We start from the raw sequence: 13,552 nt of genomic DNA on the forward strand, positions 1-13,552 counted from the left end.
AGTTAGGGCCTGAACAATAAAGATAATGATTATAAGCCCTTGCTGCCTGTCAAGGAGGGAAGCAGGCAACTGTCCAGGAGGAGAAGAAACTAAGAAGAAACATCTAGCATGAGGGTGATGTTATTAGCTTTGTCATATTCCTACAATCTTATCCCAATGAGTGCCCTGGCAATCCTAACCTCACTCCTGTTCTCACTCATGCCCTCACCCAGGCATATAAATAAATATATATAAAAATATAAAAAATATATACTTACGTACATAAGTATATAAAATATAAAAAATATGTAAATATATAAAAATAATGTACTTATGTAAGTATTACAAATATAAAAATAATATGTAAGCATATAAAATAATATACTTACATAATTATATAAAAATATATACTTGTGTAAGTATATGAAAATATAAAAAATAATATATAAATTTATAAAAATAATCTACTTATGTATTTATATAAAATATAAAATAATATACTTGTATATGTATATAAAATATTAAAAATATACTCACATAAGTATATAAAATATTAAAACAATATACTCATATAATTATATAAAATAATATGCAAACATATAAAAATAAAAAATGATATACATATATAAGTATATACAAATATAAAAATAATATACTTATATAAAATATTATGTTTATACAAGTATATAAAATACAAAAATATACTTACATAAGTATATAAAAATATAAAAAATAAACACAAGGTGATTTTGGGGGTAGGAGAAATCAAGCATTTAGGATCTGGCAAGAGCTCATGCTTTTTGACATGGAAGAGAAATCTAGTCAAAAGATTCTCTTCCTCCCACATTCCTACCATAAATTTCCCCACTATGGTTCCCTTCATTTCACCTTTCCCCTTGAACTATCGCCCTGGATTCCAGGAAATACTAGAAATGGTTACTGAAGAAGCTTGTGCTTCTCCCTCTTTAAACACAGTCCCTTTCTTGCATTAAGCTAGTGGGAGTTCCAAGATTACAGTGGGATAAGGATTCTTACTTTCTTCCCTTCCTGTTCCATGAGTCTCCTAACTAACCAGTTTGAAGAGGAGAACAGGACTGCTCACCTTAGGCATGAGGAAAAAAAAAAAAGAGAGAGAGAGATGATTAGGTCTAATCTCTTGTTACTAGGACACTGGGCTTGTTTGCTTCTTTCCCCGACCTTTCCGGCTTTGGGCCATTTCTACCCAGTAACCTCTGTCTCAGGGGGCTTCATTGATTTTTCCCTCCAAACTATTTCAGTCTGTGTTCCAGTTCTGAAGTCCCTACTAATCATTGTTTCTCTTTCCCATTGTCCCTTTTCTATTGGGTTGCAAAGTTTGCCTGACCTGAAAAAAAGATCTACAATATTCTAACTCTCTAACTCTCCTGGCAGTCTGCCGGTACCCGGGGGCCTAGGAACTAAAGGCACTGTGGTAGCCACAGGCACCTCCACCTCCCTGACACTTCACTAGGCCTGGGCAAAGGAAGTGAGTCACACTCCTTGTCACACGGGCACTGTGGGTGTGGCCATACCAGCCCAGCAATTGCCCGGGTGAGGGCATGAGTGAGACCAGCAGTGAGGTTAGGATTGCCAGGGCACCCATTGGGGTAAGACCGTAGGAGTAAGGACAAAGCTAATAACATCACCCCCATGCCAGATGAGAGCTTAGTTTCTTCTCCTCCGGACAGTTGCCTGCTTCCCTCCCTGACAGACAGCAAGAGCTTATAATCATTATCTTTATTGTTCAGGCCCTAACTAAACTCTCCTTCTGAGCAGTTCTGCCTCAAAACACACACGCCCCACCCCCAGAAAAGTTTTTGGTATTTTCCTTTCCTTGAACTGCGGCTAAGAGGATCAGGGTAGGGACTGAATAGAGATCTGGAAGTAACAGGTACCGCAGGGAAAAACGAATGACTAGTGCCAGACTGCGTGGTCACCCCCTCCATGGGTTGGAAGGAAGAATGAGGGGCAAGAGAAAAGTAACTATGAAAATGGAAAACTGGAAAGGTAGAGGGTATGCTGGGAGCATGAATGAATGCAAGGAAAAAGGAGAACCTAGCAGGCTTGAACAGTAGAGGGAGCTGGATCCCAAGAGGGCCTGGAACGGAACAATCAAAGGCAGATCTCCCTGGGTAGTATGCCGAAGGAGAGAGAATAGAGTAGGGAAAGAGATTTGGGAGAGGGAGGTGAAGGTGGGGAGGGAGAGGGGAGGAGGAAAAACTCAGCACAGCTCGATAAAGATTGGGAGGGGAGGAGGTTCTGGGGGGCTAGAGAAAGAACCTATTCTGGAGTGGGATAAAATGCTAGAAAAGGCCGATGGGGAAATTGGGAAAATATGAAGAGCAGCCTAGAAAACAACATAAAGAGAGAAATCGAGAGCTGGCCATCTAGGAAGAGTGGAAGGAATCTGGTATATACAATAGTCTTTGGTTCAGACCAAAAAATTGGGGTGTGTGGTCTAAAAGTGTATATCCCTTTTGCCAAAACTTATTAGTTCTCTTTTAAAATCTTTCTTATGATTATTCCAGAAAATCCAGGTTATGTGAGCACAACAGAGAAAGCGAAACTAGGAAAATTAAAATTGGAAAGAGGTTTGGGAAAATGTTGATTTATTAAAAGGTACTGGGACGCTGGACTTGGCCTAAGAGGTTTATGAACAAAGTCTGCCAAGAAGTAGGTAGGACATAGATGGCAGAGCTGGGGAAGTAGAGGAAAGAAGGGCATCTGGGAAGCTCGGTTTTAGAGGCTAAAGGTGGGAATATGAAGGTTCAAGCTTGAGGCAGGATACCCCTGCACAAAGGTTAATAACTTAATTTATGGGAAACTTGTTAGCCTCCTTCACCTTTCTCTCTATACATGTAAGCCTCAGACCTATTAGTCACATTCTCTGGAAATTGGAAAGGATGTCAGACAGGAGGTGATGATGACTAGAAATAATAGAACTGAATGATATTAACTTAGCCTGGCTCCTTAGAAAAGACTCTCAACAATGTTCATTTGCACCTTCCCCAGAGTGTTTGGGGGTGCACTGAGACCCAGGCACCCCAACACCAAAGTATGAAGAAGCATCAGCTAACACCTACTCTTTCTCCGCAAATTCTCCTTGGAAGACAGGATGGAAATGTGCGGAAATGACCAGTTGGAAGAATTGGAGATTGAGGCAATTGGGCTGAAACTATGTAACCATGTATCTGTATCTGAGGCAAGAGTTACAATTGAGTGGAGGTGAATGGGACAGGGTACTATCTTTATCTCCCATTTTTATTATTCAGTCTAAATTGGCTCAAGAGCCTTCGGAACCCTCCTGTGCCCCAGGGGCAAGTTGAACCCTACCAAGATCACGTCTTCCCCCACCCCCTCCCAAGTCCTTTGCAAGATCCACCTTCCCGCAGTTCAAATATCTGACAGATCTTTGTGGTTAGAAAACTCCACTGACCTTGACAACTTCCCTCTCTGCTTAGGGAAGCCACTCATTCGCAACTGAAGTGCTTTGAATTCAAGTGATAAAGGCACTTTTCCAAGATCGCGTTTCTACCTGTGGGGCTTAGCTAGGAACGAGGGGGTGGGGTGGGGCGGGCACGAGGGACGAATCTGTTTTCTGACCACTCAGAAGGTCCCCTACCTCGGCAGCCCGGCTCAGGCGAGGGTGGGTGGGAGTTCGATCTGTGGCTCGGCCATTGATTGCTAAGGTTTGTAGCAGACCCCCGCCCCCGCCCCCGCCCTCGCCCGACTCGGCCCAGCCCAGTCTCTCCCTCCCACTCCCCCAGCGCCCCGTAGGCTCCCGCGTTGCCTCTGACGGACGCGCTGGACTCCACTCTTTCTAGACTTGGGCTGGGATTCGGACTCCGCCGGCGGCGGGAGGAGGGAACGAGCGGGCAGGCGGGCAGGCGGAAGGGGGAGGAGAGGAGAGCAGCCGAGCCCTGTGGAGTCAGGGGGTGGGGGAAGAAGGGCGGACGGAGGAGGTGAGAGCAGAGGACAGCCCGGCCACCGCGGACGCTGCCAAGTAAGTCTGCACTCGCCTGCAAGCTCCGGGGGCCCCGCGGAGAGGGCGCACGGGGGGCAAGGGGAAGAAGTCCGACGGGGGGGGGGGGTCCGGGAGAGGTTGGTCCGGACCGAGGGGCGCCCTGGCTCGTGGCTGGCGCTGCCCCGGCTCCCAGGGTTACCCGCTGGCGGCCCGCCCAGCCCCCGGGGCTGGGGAGCAGACTAGGCGCCCGAACTGCCGGGCTCCGGGAAGGGGGGGGGGGCAGTGCCGGGACCGGAGCGGCCGCTGCCTCCCAGGCCTCCGCCTGTTCTGCTCATGGCGGCCGGAGCTTGGGGGGGAGGGAAGGGACGGTCAGGGGAGGGACGAGGCCTGAGTCGGGCCTGGCCGGGGCCCCCGGCTGCGGGCCCCACCGAGGCGGGGCCCGTGTACGTTCCCCTTAGCCAGCGCGGGGCTCTGCCTTCCTCCAGCCCCTTTCGCGCCAGGCTTAGCGATTTCTCCCGCCGGGCAACAGGTCCGGGAGGGAAGCCTCGCCCAGGACCACGAAAGGGTGCGGGCCTGGCCCTCGATCCTGGAGGTGAGGCTAAAGAGCCAGCCAAATAATCCTGAGCCGCAGGGTGCCCTCCCGGCTGCAGGGGGCCGGGCTGCGTGTCACCCCATGTGCCAGCATAGAAGGAAAAGGGCGGCGTGGCGAGACCACCTCGGAGAGACTAGCGGCCACATCTGCTTAACGGGAAACGGGAAGGAGGGGTTAAGAAAGGCAGCCCTGGTTCCTCTGGGCCTGCCACTCCTGCACCGTTATGGGGTGTGTATGTGTGCGGGCTGGGCTGGCCGGCCCGGGGGGGGGAGTTTGATGCTGGTTGAGCTGGTTCTCTCTATTGCAGGCTGCTAATTACAGAAGTGGGAAAGGCAAATTGACAGGCGGCTTAATTGCAGGTGTTTGGCTAAAGTAACTGGCCCATCTTGGGGTTTCTTTTACTCCTAGGTTCTTAGCTCCTTCTGACCGTCCCCATTAAGTTTTAGCTTGAGTTGTTTGTTCCTTGTTGGCTCAAAAGCCCTAACTTCGTTGTCTGGAAGTTCTAGACAAAGCACACTGGTCTCTGAGGTTCTTTGGAACCCGGCTACTCTCTGTGGACCTTTTCCCTTCAGAGTATCAGGTTGAGAAGGGCTTTGACAGGGGTTTTCTCTCCCGTTTCCATTAGGTCTATTGGGGAGCTGTCACTAACTGGGTGGGCATGTCGGTGCATAAGAAGCTTCAGTGACTTTATATTTTATTGTGTCTGAGCATATATTTCCTTGTGTTTGTTGTTTTGTATGTGTAACTATGTCCCTGGCTGTCTTTTAATCGAATCCTTTAGATTTTGCTCTGTCTGAGAATGAGAAGTCTTGTTCCAAAGAGAGCTTCATTTTTTCTTCTACTACTCCCTTTGCCAGTGCAATTTGTTTACTGTCTTCTAGAAGTCTAGAAAAAAGATTCTTTTTTTCCCTTCTTCTTTATCTTCCCATTCTTTTTTCTTACCTTGTTTTTTTAGCTTTCTTACTTGTCAACTTGTCCCTGCCCTCAGGGTTAGAAATCTTACCTGCTTACTCAGCCTGGGCCTGTTGTGTTTGGGTGCTGGGCTCCTAGGTAGGGACCCAGCTGGGCTTTGTGTCAGGTGACCTTAAATAAGACCTGAGGGCCCTTTTCTTCTTGTTTTTTCTATATCCCATTACTAACCTTATTTTGGGGGGTTGGGAGTGAGGAAGAAAGGTAGAGTGTTTACCGAATTGCCTGAATTTGGCTCTCCTGCCTTCATCTTTCCTCTTCCAGCTTTTTCCACTGTGTTTCCCCAGAGGTTGCCTTTTAACTTGAAAATAAAGTTTACGAGAGCTTCCAAAGTTTTTCTAGTCCCAGATTTTATAGTTACCCTGCAAAAGATTACAGGAGGCTGAAATTATAACTGGTCTCCCTTTGACCCGTATGCTTCTATCTCTAGACCAGCTCTTTGACCCCTACCCCCCCCTCCCCAAACAAAAAGAGTTGTGAGGAAGGTTAGGGTTAGAATGAGAAGAGGTAAGGGATGGGCTGGGCAGCTCCCAGCTCAAGTTCCTTGTAACTGAATGCCTAGGAAATCTCTGCCGTCCTGGCAGCTTTCCAGCCTTTGCCTCAGAAAGTGGTGTCTGTGTTTCCAGAGGAGGGAGAACTGCTCTTTGTGTCTGTGTGTGTCTGTTTCTTTGTGTTTAGGGGGCAATCCTGGGAGTGGAAAGGTTTGTATTGAGTAAGGTGAGGGGAAGTGTGCAAGTCCAGGACCCACTCTGAAGAGCGGGAACTAAGCTGGTAGTGAAGGGAGCAAATGTTCTCTCTGTGAGTTTCCTGGCTCTGGGCTCTCACTTTTGTTCTTTCTCACTGGCTCGTGGGTCCGAAGAAGCCCACTGGAGAAGGGGGCAGGAGCCTGAAAGCTTTACGGGAAGCAGAACTTAAGAGCAGAGCTATGCACATCTGTTCCATGTACCTGATTTGTTTCCCTGCTGTGCTTCTCTCTGTCCTGCCTGGCGGGCTGAGGGATTAAGGGAGCTGCTGCTAATGGAGGCAGAGGAGAGTGGGCAAAGGCTGTTTGGGAGGGCTGTGGTTAGAGAGAGCCTGAAACATAGGAGAGAACGCCATTATTTTTCATTATTCCAATCATTGCGAAACATCCACTTTACCTTGATCCTGGGAGAAGGGTGGAGGAGGGGAGGCCTTATGCTTGAGCTGGTTACTCCTAGTCCTTTCCTTGCTAACATCCCCGCTCCCTTAAACCCTCCCTCCTGACCCCAACCCCATCCAAGAACAAGATGTACCTGGGCTTCTGGAGTCGAAAAAGCAAAGGCAAAGAGATGCTTTCTTACCACAGTCTTCAGGACCTTTGCCAAGATCTCTAAGCACTTAATTTTCACAGAAATCCAGAAGGATTTGCGTGAAATGCTCTGCTGGCCATCCTTCTCGCCTCTTATTGGGTGAAAGGACAACCAGAACCTAGTTCTGATATCTGATAGGATTTATATTTCATGAGAAGGATCAACCCAGTATAAAGCCCATTTGGTAGGCTGATTTGTCTGGAACTGGAAATTTTGTGTGGCAGAGGGAGGAAAAGAAAAGAGGGGAGTAGTTGAGGGGTATGGACATGTCCCAGGTAGAACTCTAATCCCCACTAGAGTGGGGACTAGTGCCTTAAGGCAAAATTATTATTAAGCCTCCTACCTTATCTCTTCCTTTTTTTCAGTTGTACTCATTACCTCCCATATTGCTTTTGTTTGGGGAGAAGGGAGAGATAAGGTTGAGGGGGAGATTTCACTATAGATAATTTTATTAGTCTCATTTAAAAAGGTTTCATTTCACTTTCAAGTCAAATCATTTAATCCCTCAGAGAAAGAGGGTGAAAAGGTCTTAGTTTAGGCGGAGAACCGAGTTGAGGGCGGGGAGGGCCCTAAGCTTCTTTAGTTTTTGTGACTCCTGAGGGCAGTGTTCAAGGAGGGGAAGTGGTGAATACTAGAGGGTAAAGTCCTTGTGCTGGGAGTATTTGCCCATGTCTGACAAGAGTTTGGATTTCGAAAGATCTCCGAAGGGGGTGGGGGAAAAGGGAGGAAGAGGATGATAGGGCCAAGCTGTGTTATGATCTGAGGACTTAAGTCTTCTGCCATCTCCCCAAAGTCCTCATGAGGAGGAAGAGGCCATTTTTCTCTTGCCAAAACATTCTGGGAATTCTGAGGGGGGGCACAATTCTTTGTCAATGACCTCTCTTGAAAATGGAATAAAGATAGGGATGGAGAGCCTGGAAATCTGGTCTCTTCATCTCTACACCATCATTATGTAGTAATTCAATAGGGCCATCTTGTTTACTCACTTTCTTGGGTTCTTGCGGGATTGTTAGGTTTTACCCTAACCCCAGCCTTTTCTACTTTGTCTCCAGATCACCCTGCTCCTCCTTTTCTCCAAGCAGTCCTTACAGCCCCACTCTCCCTTTCATCCCCTTAGGAGGTGGTGGTAGTGAGAGCCCCAGTTCCCAATGTCCATGTAGCAACCTTTCTCTGAGATTTCCCAAGCTCCCTGCCCCCAGCTTGGTATTCTTTCTGGACAAGTTCTAACACGAAGTAGTTCTTAATCCTTCTAAACTTTGGGACCTGCCACTGCTCTGCTTCCTCCTTCCCCCACGGACCTGGGACCTTGAAGAAGTGAGTCAGTCTGTAAGACTGCTTGAATGAATGAAGATCTGGGTGGTCTGGGGTCATGTGTCCAGTGCCTACAAGTGCAGAGTTTGGCCCGTGGCCCAGAGTCTCATAGGTTAACTCTTAGCTACAGTTTCTTCACCTATTGTCTCCTGTTTAGTCAGCCACCCCTTTCTCTGGTCGCTGCTTCTAGATCTTTGTGGGCCCCTCCATTAGTGGCCCATGGGGAAGAGGGGAAATTTCCCCTCGTTCTGGAAGTCTCTCTTGCCTGCCCTCCGAGAGGCTTCCTCGGGTAGGGTCGCTTTAGGAGTGGGCAACATGGAAGGAGGGGCAGTGGGAAGGTTATTCTGCCTTTAGTCGGTTTTAGCAGCTGCTGGAAGCTTAAGCATTACTAAGTGGATTGAAGCAAACCAGAGCTGTGGCCCCCCATCCTGGGTCCAGAAGGGAAGTCCGGACCCTAAGTTCATATTTACAGGAGCCTGGAGAAGGAAGACTTTTGCACACTCTGGGATGACTATCCTTCCAACCCAAACATTCACTCCGTAAGCCTCGTCGTGGTTCCTTAGGATGTCCTAACATCCCTGGCAGCCCCTCTTTCTGACGCCTTTCCCCCCCATCTCTTGGGCTCTCTAGGATGCTGCAGACCCTCTATGATTACTTCTGGTGGGAGCGATTGTGGCTACCTGTGAACCTGACCTGGGCTGACCTGGAGGACCGCGATGGGCGCATCTACGCCAAGGCTTCTGACCTTTACATCACTTTGCCCTTGGCTCTGCTCTTCCTTATTATCCGATACTTCTTCGAGATGTGAGCATCCCGCCCTTCTGCCTGCCTTTCCCACCTGCTCTCTCTGAGGTCTTTCAGCTGGCAGTCATTGGTGGCCAGGCCTTGGTGTCCCCACTTTGCCCTCCCCGTAAAGGCCGGCATTGTCTGCCTGAGGCTTTAGCTCCCCCAGGCCATTCTTTGAATAGCCATTTGTTTCTTCCCCTCCCCCAGGCCACTGGTAGACACAAGCTGCTTTGTCCAGAGCTGTGGGAAACAAAGGAGGCCAGAGGGGGTGCCAGGGAACCTTTCTCTCACCCTGAGCTGGGGAAACTGAGGCCTTAGAGAAGGTTCTAGGCGCCTAGTCTCTTCCCCCTCCCCCACCTCAGATGTCATAGGGGGTCCTTGAAAAGGACAGTCCCTCTCCTTAACCAGATGCCTTTCCCAGTTATGTGGCTACCCCGCTGGCTGCCCTCCTAAATGTGAAGGAGAAGACCCGACTTCGAGCATCGCCCAACCCAACCCTGGAGAACTTCTACTGCACCAGTGGCAAACACCCCAAACAGGTATGGAGGAGGGGAGCCTCAAGGCCCCCGGGCCGCCCCTCCCAGGTGCACCTGACCCATTGGATGCCAGATCCTAGCAGGGGAGGGAGAGAAGGAGGTGAGCGCCAGAGGGAAGTGATTGGTGAGGCAGGAGGAAAACGGAGAGTTCTGGCTTTGCAGCCAAAAGATCTTGGCTCACTGGCTCTGCTCTTTGCCTCTTGGGTGACTTCTGGCCAAGCATTTAACCCCTTTTGACCAGTTTCATCTAAAATGAGAGGATTGTATGTCACATGAGCTTTCCCCTCCTTCCCAGCTCTGAAATGATGCTCCTTGGGCCTGTCAGTGCTAGAGAATAAAGGCCTTCATTTTGGGGGCAAGGTTTGTGGCTGAAATCTAGTGCCCTAGCCAGAGGAGTGGGTGCAGAAAGAAGGCAAAGGAGGGTTAGGGGATTGGGGAAAGGAATTAGGGAGGCAGCGTCAGAGATCAGCCGGATTCTCTGTCCAAGCAGTCACTGCGAGCTTTTCCGTCTCTCCCCAACCCTCTCAGGCAGAGGTGGAGCTCTTGTCCCGGAAGAGCGGGCTCTCTAGCCGTCAGGTGGAGCGATGGTTCCGGAGACGCCGAAATCAGGACCGGCCGAGTCTGCTCAAGAAGTTCCGAGAGGCCAGGTTGCAGGGGAGCCAGGGCTGCCGGGCGGAGGGATTAGGGAGTGGCGGGGTGTGGGAAAGGATGAAATAGAGATGGGTCTTGATGGAGGGGGTGAAGGGTCTGGAGGGCAGGCAGGGAGCCCAGGGTCTGCTCCCTAGTGCCGTCCCACTGAGCGCCTTTGCTTCTTCCTTCAGTTGGAGATTCACCTTTTATCTCATTGCCTTCATCGCCGGCATGGCCGTCATTGTGGATGTGAGTTGAGGGCATGAGGGAGGAGTTGGAGGTTGTCAGGTGGAGACTGACTTATAAGACTTGGTTCCCCCTTCAGTATTTCAGTTCCTCTGATTTGCCACTATCTTTTCTCAGAAACCTTGGTTCTATGACATGAAAGAAGTATGGAAAGGTTATCCCATACAGGTACGAGAAGGGGGGACTATAGCTCCTCATCAGGGGCGAGAGGCATAAAAGGTTTTGGTGGGGGGGAGATGGAGGGAATCTGTAACATCCTTGGGAGCTACTGAGAAGAGAGATCTGAAGGTTCTGGGGGAGACTCCTTGTTGGGGTAAAATGCATACCCTAGAATCGATGAATGAGTGTAGTGGGAGTGGGTGGGTGAGGCTTTTGGAAAGCACCTGTGCTTTGGTGAGCAGTTTTCCTTCCTTTCTCCTAGTCTACCATCCCTTCTCAGTACTGGTATTACATGATAGAACTCTCCTTCTACTGGTCCCTACTCTTCAGTATTGCTTCTGATGTGAAACGAAAGGTAGGTCCACAACTGGCAGAGGGACGGTTTGGAGAGTCCTCTAGGTACGGGATCCTCCTGTTTATTGCTAGAAGCTCTCATTTGTCTGTTCAGTTGTGCTAAATTTGAAAGTTAGCAGCCATGCCAGATCTCAGACTCTTCCTTTGATTTGAGACTTAACTCTTTAGTGTCATGGGCCCCTTTCGCAGTCTGTTGAAACCTATGAACCCCTTTTCCAGATGTTTTTAGATGAATTAGAATGAGATAGAATTACCAAGTCTGTTGAGATAGATGTGAATTTTTTCCACACCACCCAAACTTTTGTAGACCCCCTCACCTTGGGGTTCATGGACCCAAGTTTAGGAATCCCTACTTTAGAAAGTAGGGCAGAAGGGGCAAGGGTTGGAAGATATCTTGAAGAAGGAAAGAGGGAACTGTGGGATTGGGGAACAGAAAAATTCTCATCTCATGATGAGAATAATGTCCTCCTTAGGATTTCAAAGAACAGGTGATCCACCATGTGGCCACTATCATACTCATCAGCTTCTCCTGGTTTGCCAACTATATCCGGGCTGGGACGCTCATCATGGCTCTCCATGACTCCTCTGACTACCTGCTGGAGGTCAGGATTCCCCTGGATTCCCCTAACCCAAGATCCCAGACCAGATCACTCTTCCCCTGCCCCCTTTGCCTCCTTTAGGGATGTTGGGTTGGGCTAAGGGGTCAATACCAATGTCCTGGTCTTATCTGTATGTACAAATAATAGACATACACACCCACATTACTTATGTATGTCGGAGGGGGACTTGGGCCCTTGATGATGGCTACAGAGGGCTGGGGGTGTCTGTGCAGTCAGCCAAGATGTTTAACTACGCTGGATGGAAAAATACGTGCAACACTATCTTCATTGTCTTCGCCATTGTCTTCATCATCACTCGATTGGTCATCTTGCCCTTCTGGTGAGTGGGAGCCAGGGGTGCTGCCTGCATCGGGGGTGGGTCTCTGTCCCCCTCGCCCCAGACTGTGTGACCTCATCTTCCCTGGGCCCCCTATTTCCAGTTTTCCCCTCTCTGCCCCGCAGGATCCTGCACTGCACAATAGTGTACCCTCTGCAGCTGTATCCTGCCTTTTTTGGATATTACTTCTTCAACTCCATGATGGGTGTGCTACAAGTGCTGCATATCTTCTGGGCCTACCTCATCCTTCGCATGGCCCACAAATTTGTAACTGGAAAGGTGAGGACTCTCCATTTTGGGGGCTCCTTTGCTAAGTAAGCATGGGTTCCTCTAACCCCCATTGAGTTTTCTTCGTTCCTAACAAGAGGAAGGCCTTCCTACTCCTGAGCACCGGCACTTAGGCCTCTTTCACATTAAGTGTGTTCACCTGTTTAAACATCAGGTAGGACCCTGAGGAGAGGGAGTAGAGGAGTTTCCAATCTTTGCCCCCCTTTCTTCTGTAGCTGGTAGAAGATGAGCGCAGCGATCGGGAGGAGACGGAAAGCTCTGAGGGCGATGAGGCTATCACCAGTGGGGGAATGAAGAACCATCATCTAGCCAACGGTCACCCCATCCTTAACAATAACCACAGAAAAAATGACTGAGCCTGGCTCCCCTACTGGCCCCGCTGGATTTCATAAAGCCAAGAAATGGCCCTCCCTCCTCCAAGAGGAGATGTCCCTTGGGGAGTGGGTCAGAGGTCACCAAAATCTGGGGGTGGGAGGGAAGGGCAGGTTGTCTGTCCCTTTCCCTTCAGCCCTTCCTCCATTTGCCCTTCTTGCTGGTCACCCAGATGCCTTTCAACCAAATTCCTGTCCCTCCTGTGTGAGGGGGATGGCTCAAGGCCTGTTACAGGCAGGGCCCACCTTCCCCCACCCCTGGGCTTGGGTTCAGAGCTGGGGAATAGCTTCCATTCCTCACTGTAGAGTCAGACCAGGGGTCCCGAGACAGTCTGTGCCTTACCATTCCCTTTGTGGGTCTCATTCTGCCAAAGCTAGACGACCTGCTCTCATTATTCCAGGCCCCCTTCCTCTGCCTGGGGGCCCAAGCTGAGCTGCCTAATTTTTTTCCTTCCTCTAACCAGAGACTTCCAGAGTGGACCAGGGTTAGTGGGTCCTTGCCTCTGGGGCCCGAAACACAAGGAGCGCCCTCTCCCTCCTGTCCCCCTTTCTAGCCTCTTTCCCATGGCCTTTTTTACTTTCCTCTTCCTTCTGTCAGGTTAGCTTGACTGAAGTGGGGCAGCAACCAGTTTTACTTATTTATTGAACTTTGCAGTTTTGGTTTTCAGTCTGAAAGCCCAAACTACAAATAGCCTAGGGAGAGGAGGGTGACAGATATTTCCCTAGAGAGGACCATATCGAACCATTTCAAACCCACAGACCAAATGTTGTACTGTTTGTGTGTGTGTGTGTTTTTTTTTTTAATTAAAATATATTAAAGATTAAATAAAACATGGCAACAGACGTGAGAACATGGGAAGTTGGTGGGGAACAAAAAAAAGGTTTCTTACCTTTACAACTAACCTTACAATTACATAAACTCTCCCCTCCCTCTGCCCACCTCAAAATTCACCTGGCATGTGAACATAGGAAAGGACTAACTGATGATCCAAGACACTTAGAACAGTGTGTCTGGGCAAGAACAACAAACTAAGATAGGATCACAGGCTCCCTTGGTCTGGAGAAGGGAACTAAAAAGAAAA

General features: G+C 49.2%; 1 protein-coding gene across 1 annotated transcript; it reads left to right on the plus strand.

The window, feature by feature from the left end:
* Nucleotides 1–3,885: 3,885 nt before the first annotated feature.
* CERS2 (ceramide synthase 2) lies at nt 3,886–13,309 on the plus strand. Its single transcript, XM_051992712.1, has 11 exons — nt 3,886–4,000; nt 8,795–8,968; nt 9,372–9,489; nt 10,015–10,133; nt 10,308–10,365; nt 10,480–10,530; nt 10,784–10,876; nt 11,349–11,477; nt 11,708–11,814; nt 11,937–12,090; nt 12,315–13,309. Exons 2-11 carry the CDS (start codon nt 8,796–8,798, stop codon nt 12,453–12,455), a joined length of 1,143 nt encoding a protein of 380 aa, XP_051848672.1. The 5' UTR covers nt 3,886–4,000; nt 8,795; the 3' UTR covers nt 12,456–13,309.
* The last annotated feature ends 243 nt before the right edge of the window (nt 13,310–13,552 follow it).

This window comes from Antechinus flavipes, chromosome 4 (assembly GCF_016432865.1).
Source record: "Antechinus flavipes isolate AdamAnt ecotype Samford, QLD, Australia chromosome 4, AdamAnt_v2, whole genome shotgun sequence".
Taxonomy (NCBI): domain Eukaryota; kingdom Metazoa; phylum Chordata; class Mammalia; order Dasyuromorphia; family Dasyuridae; genus Antechinus; species Antechinus flavipes.

Coding starts and splice junctions, on each gene's coding strand:
- CERS2 (XM_051992712.1), top strand. CDS start 8,796: ATGCTGCAGACCCTCTATGATTACTTCTGGTGGGAGCGATTGTGGCTA. Junction 8,969..9,371: donor ATCCGATACTTCTTCGAGAT/GTGAGCATCCCG, acceptor TGCCTTTCCCAG/TTATGTGGCTACCCCGCTGG. Junction 12,091..12,314: donor ACAAATTTGTAACTGGAAAG/GTGAGGACTCTC, acceptor TTTCTTCTGTAG/CTGGTAGAAGATGAGCGCAG.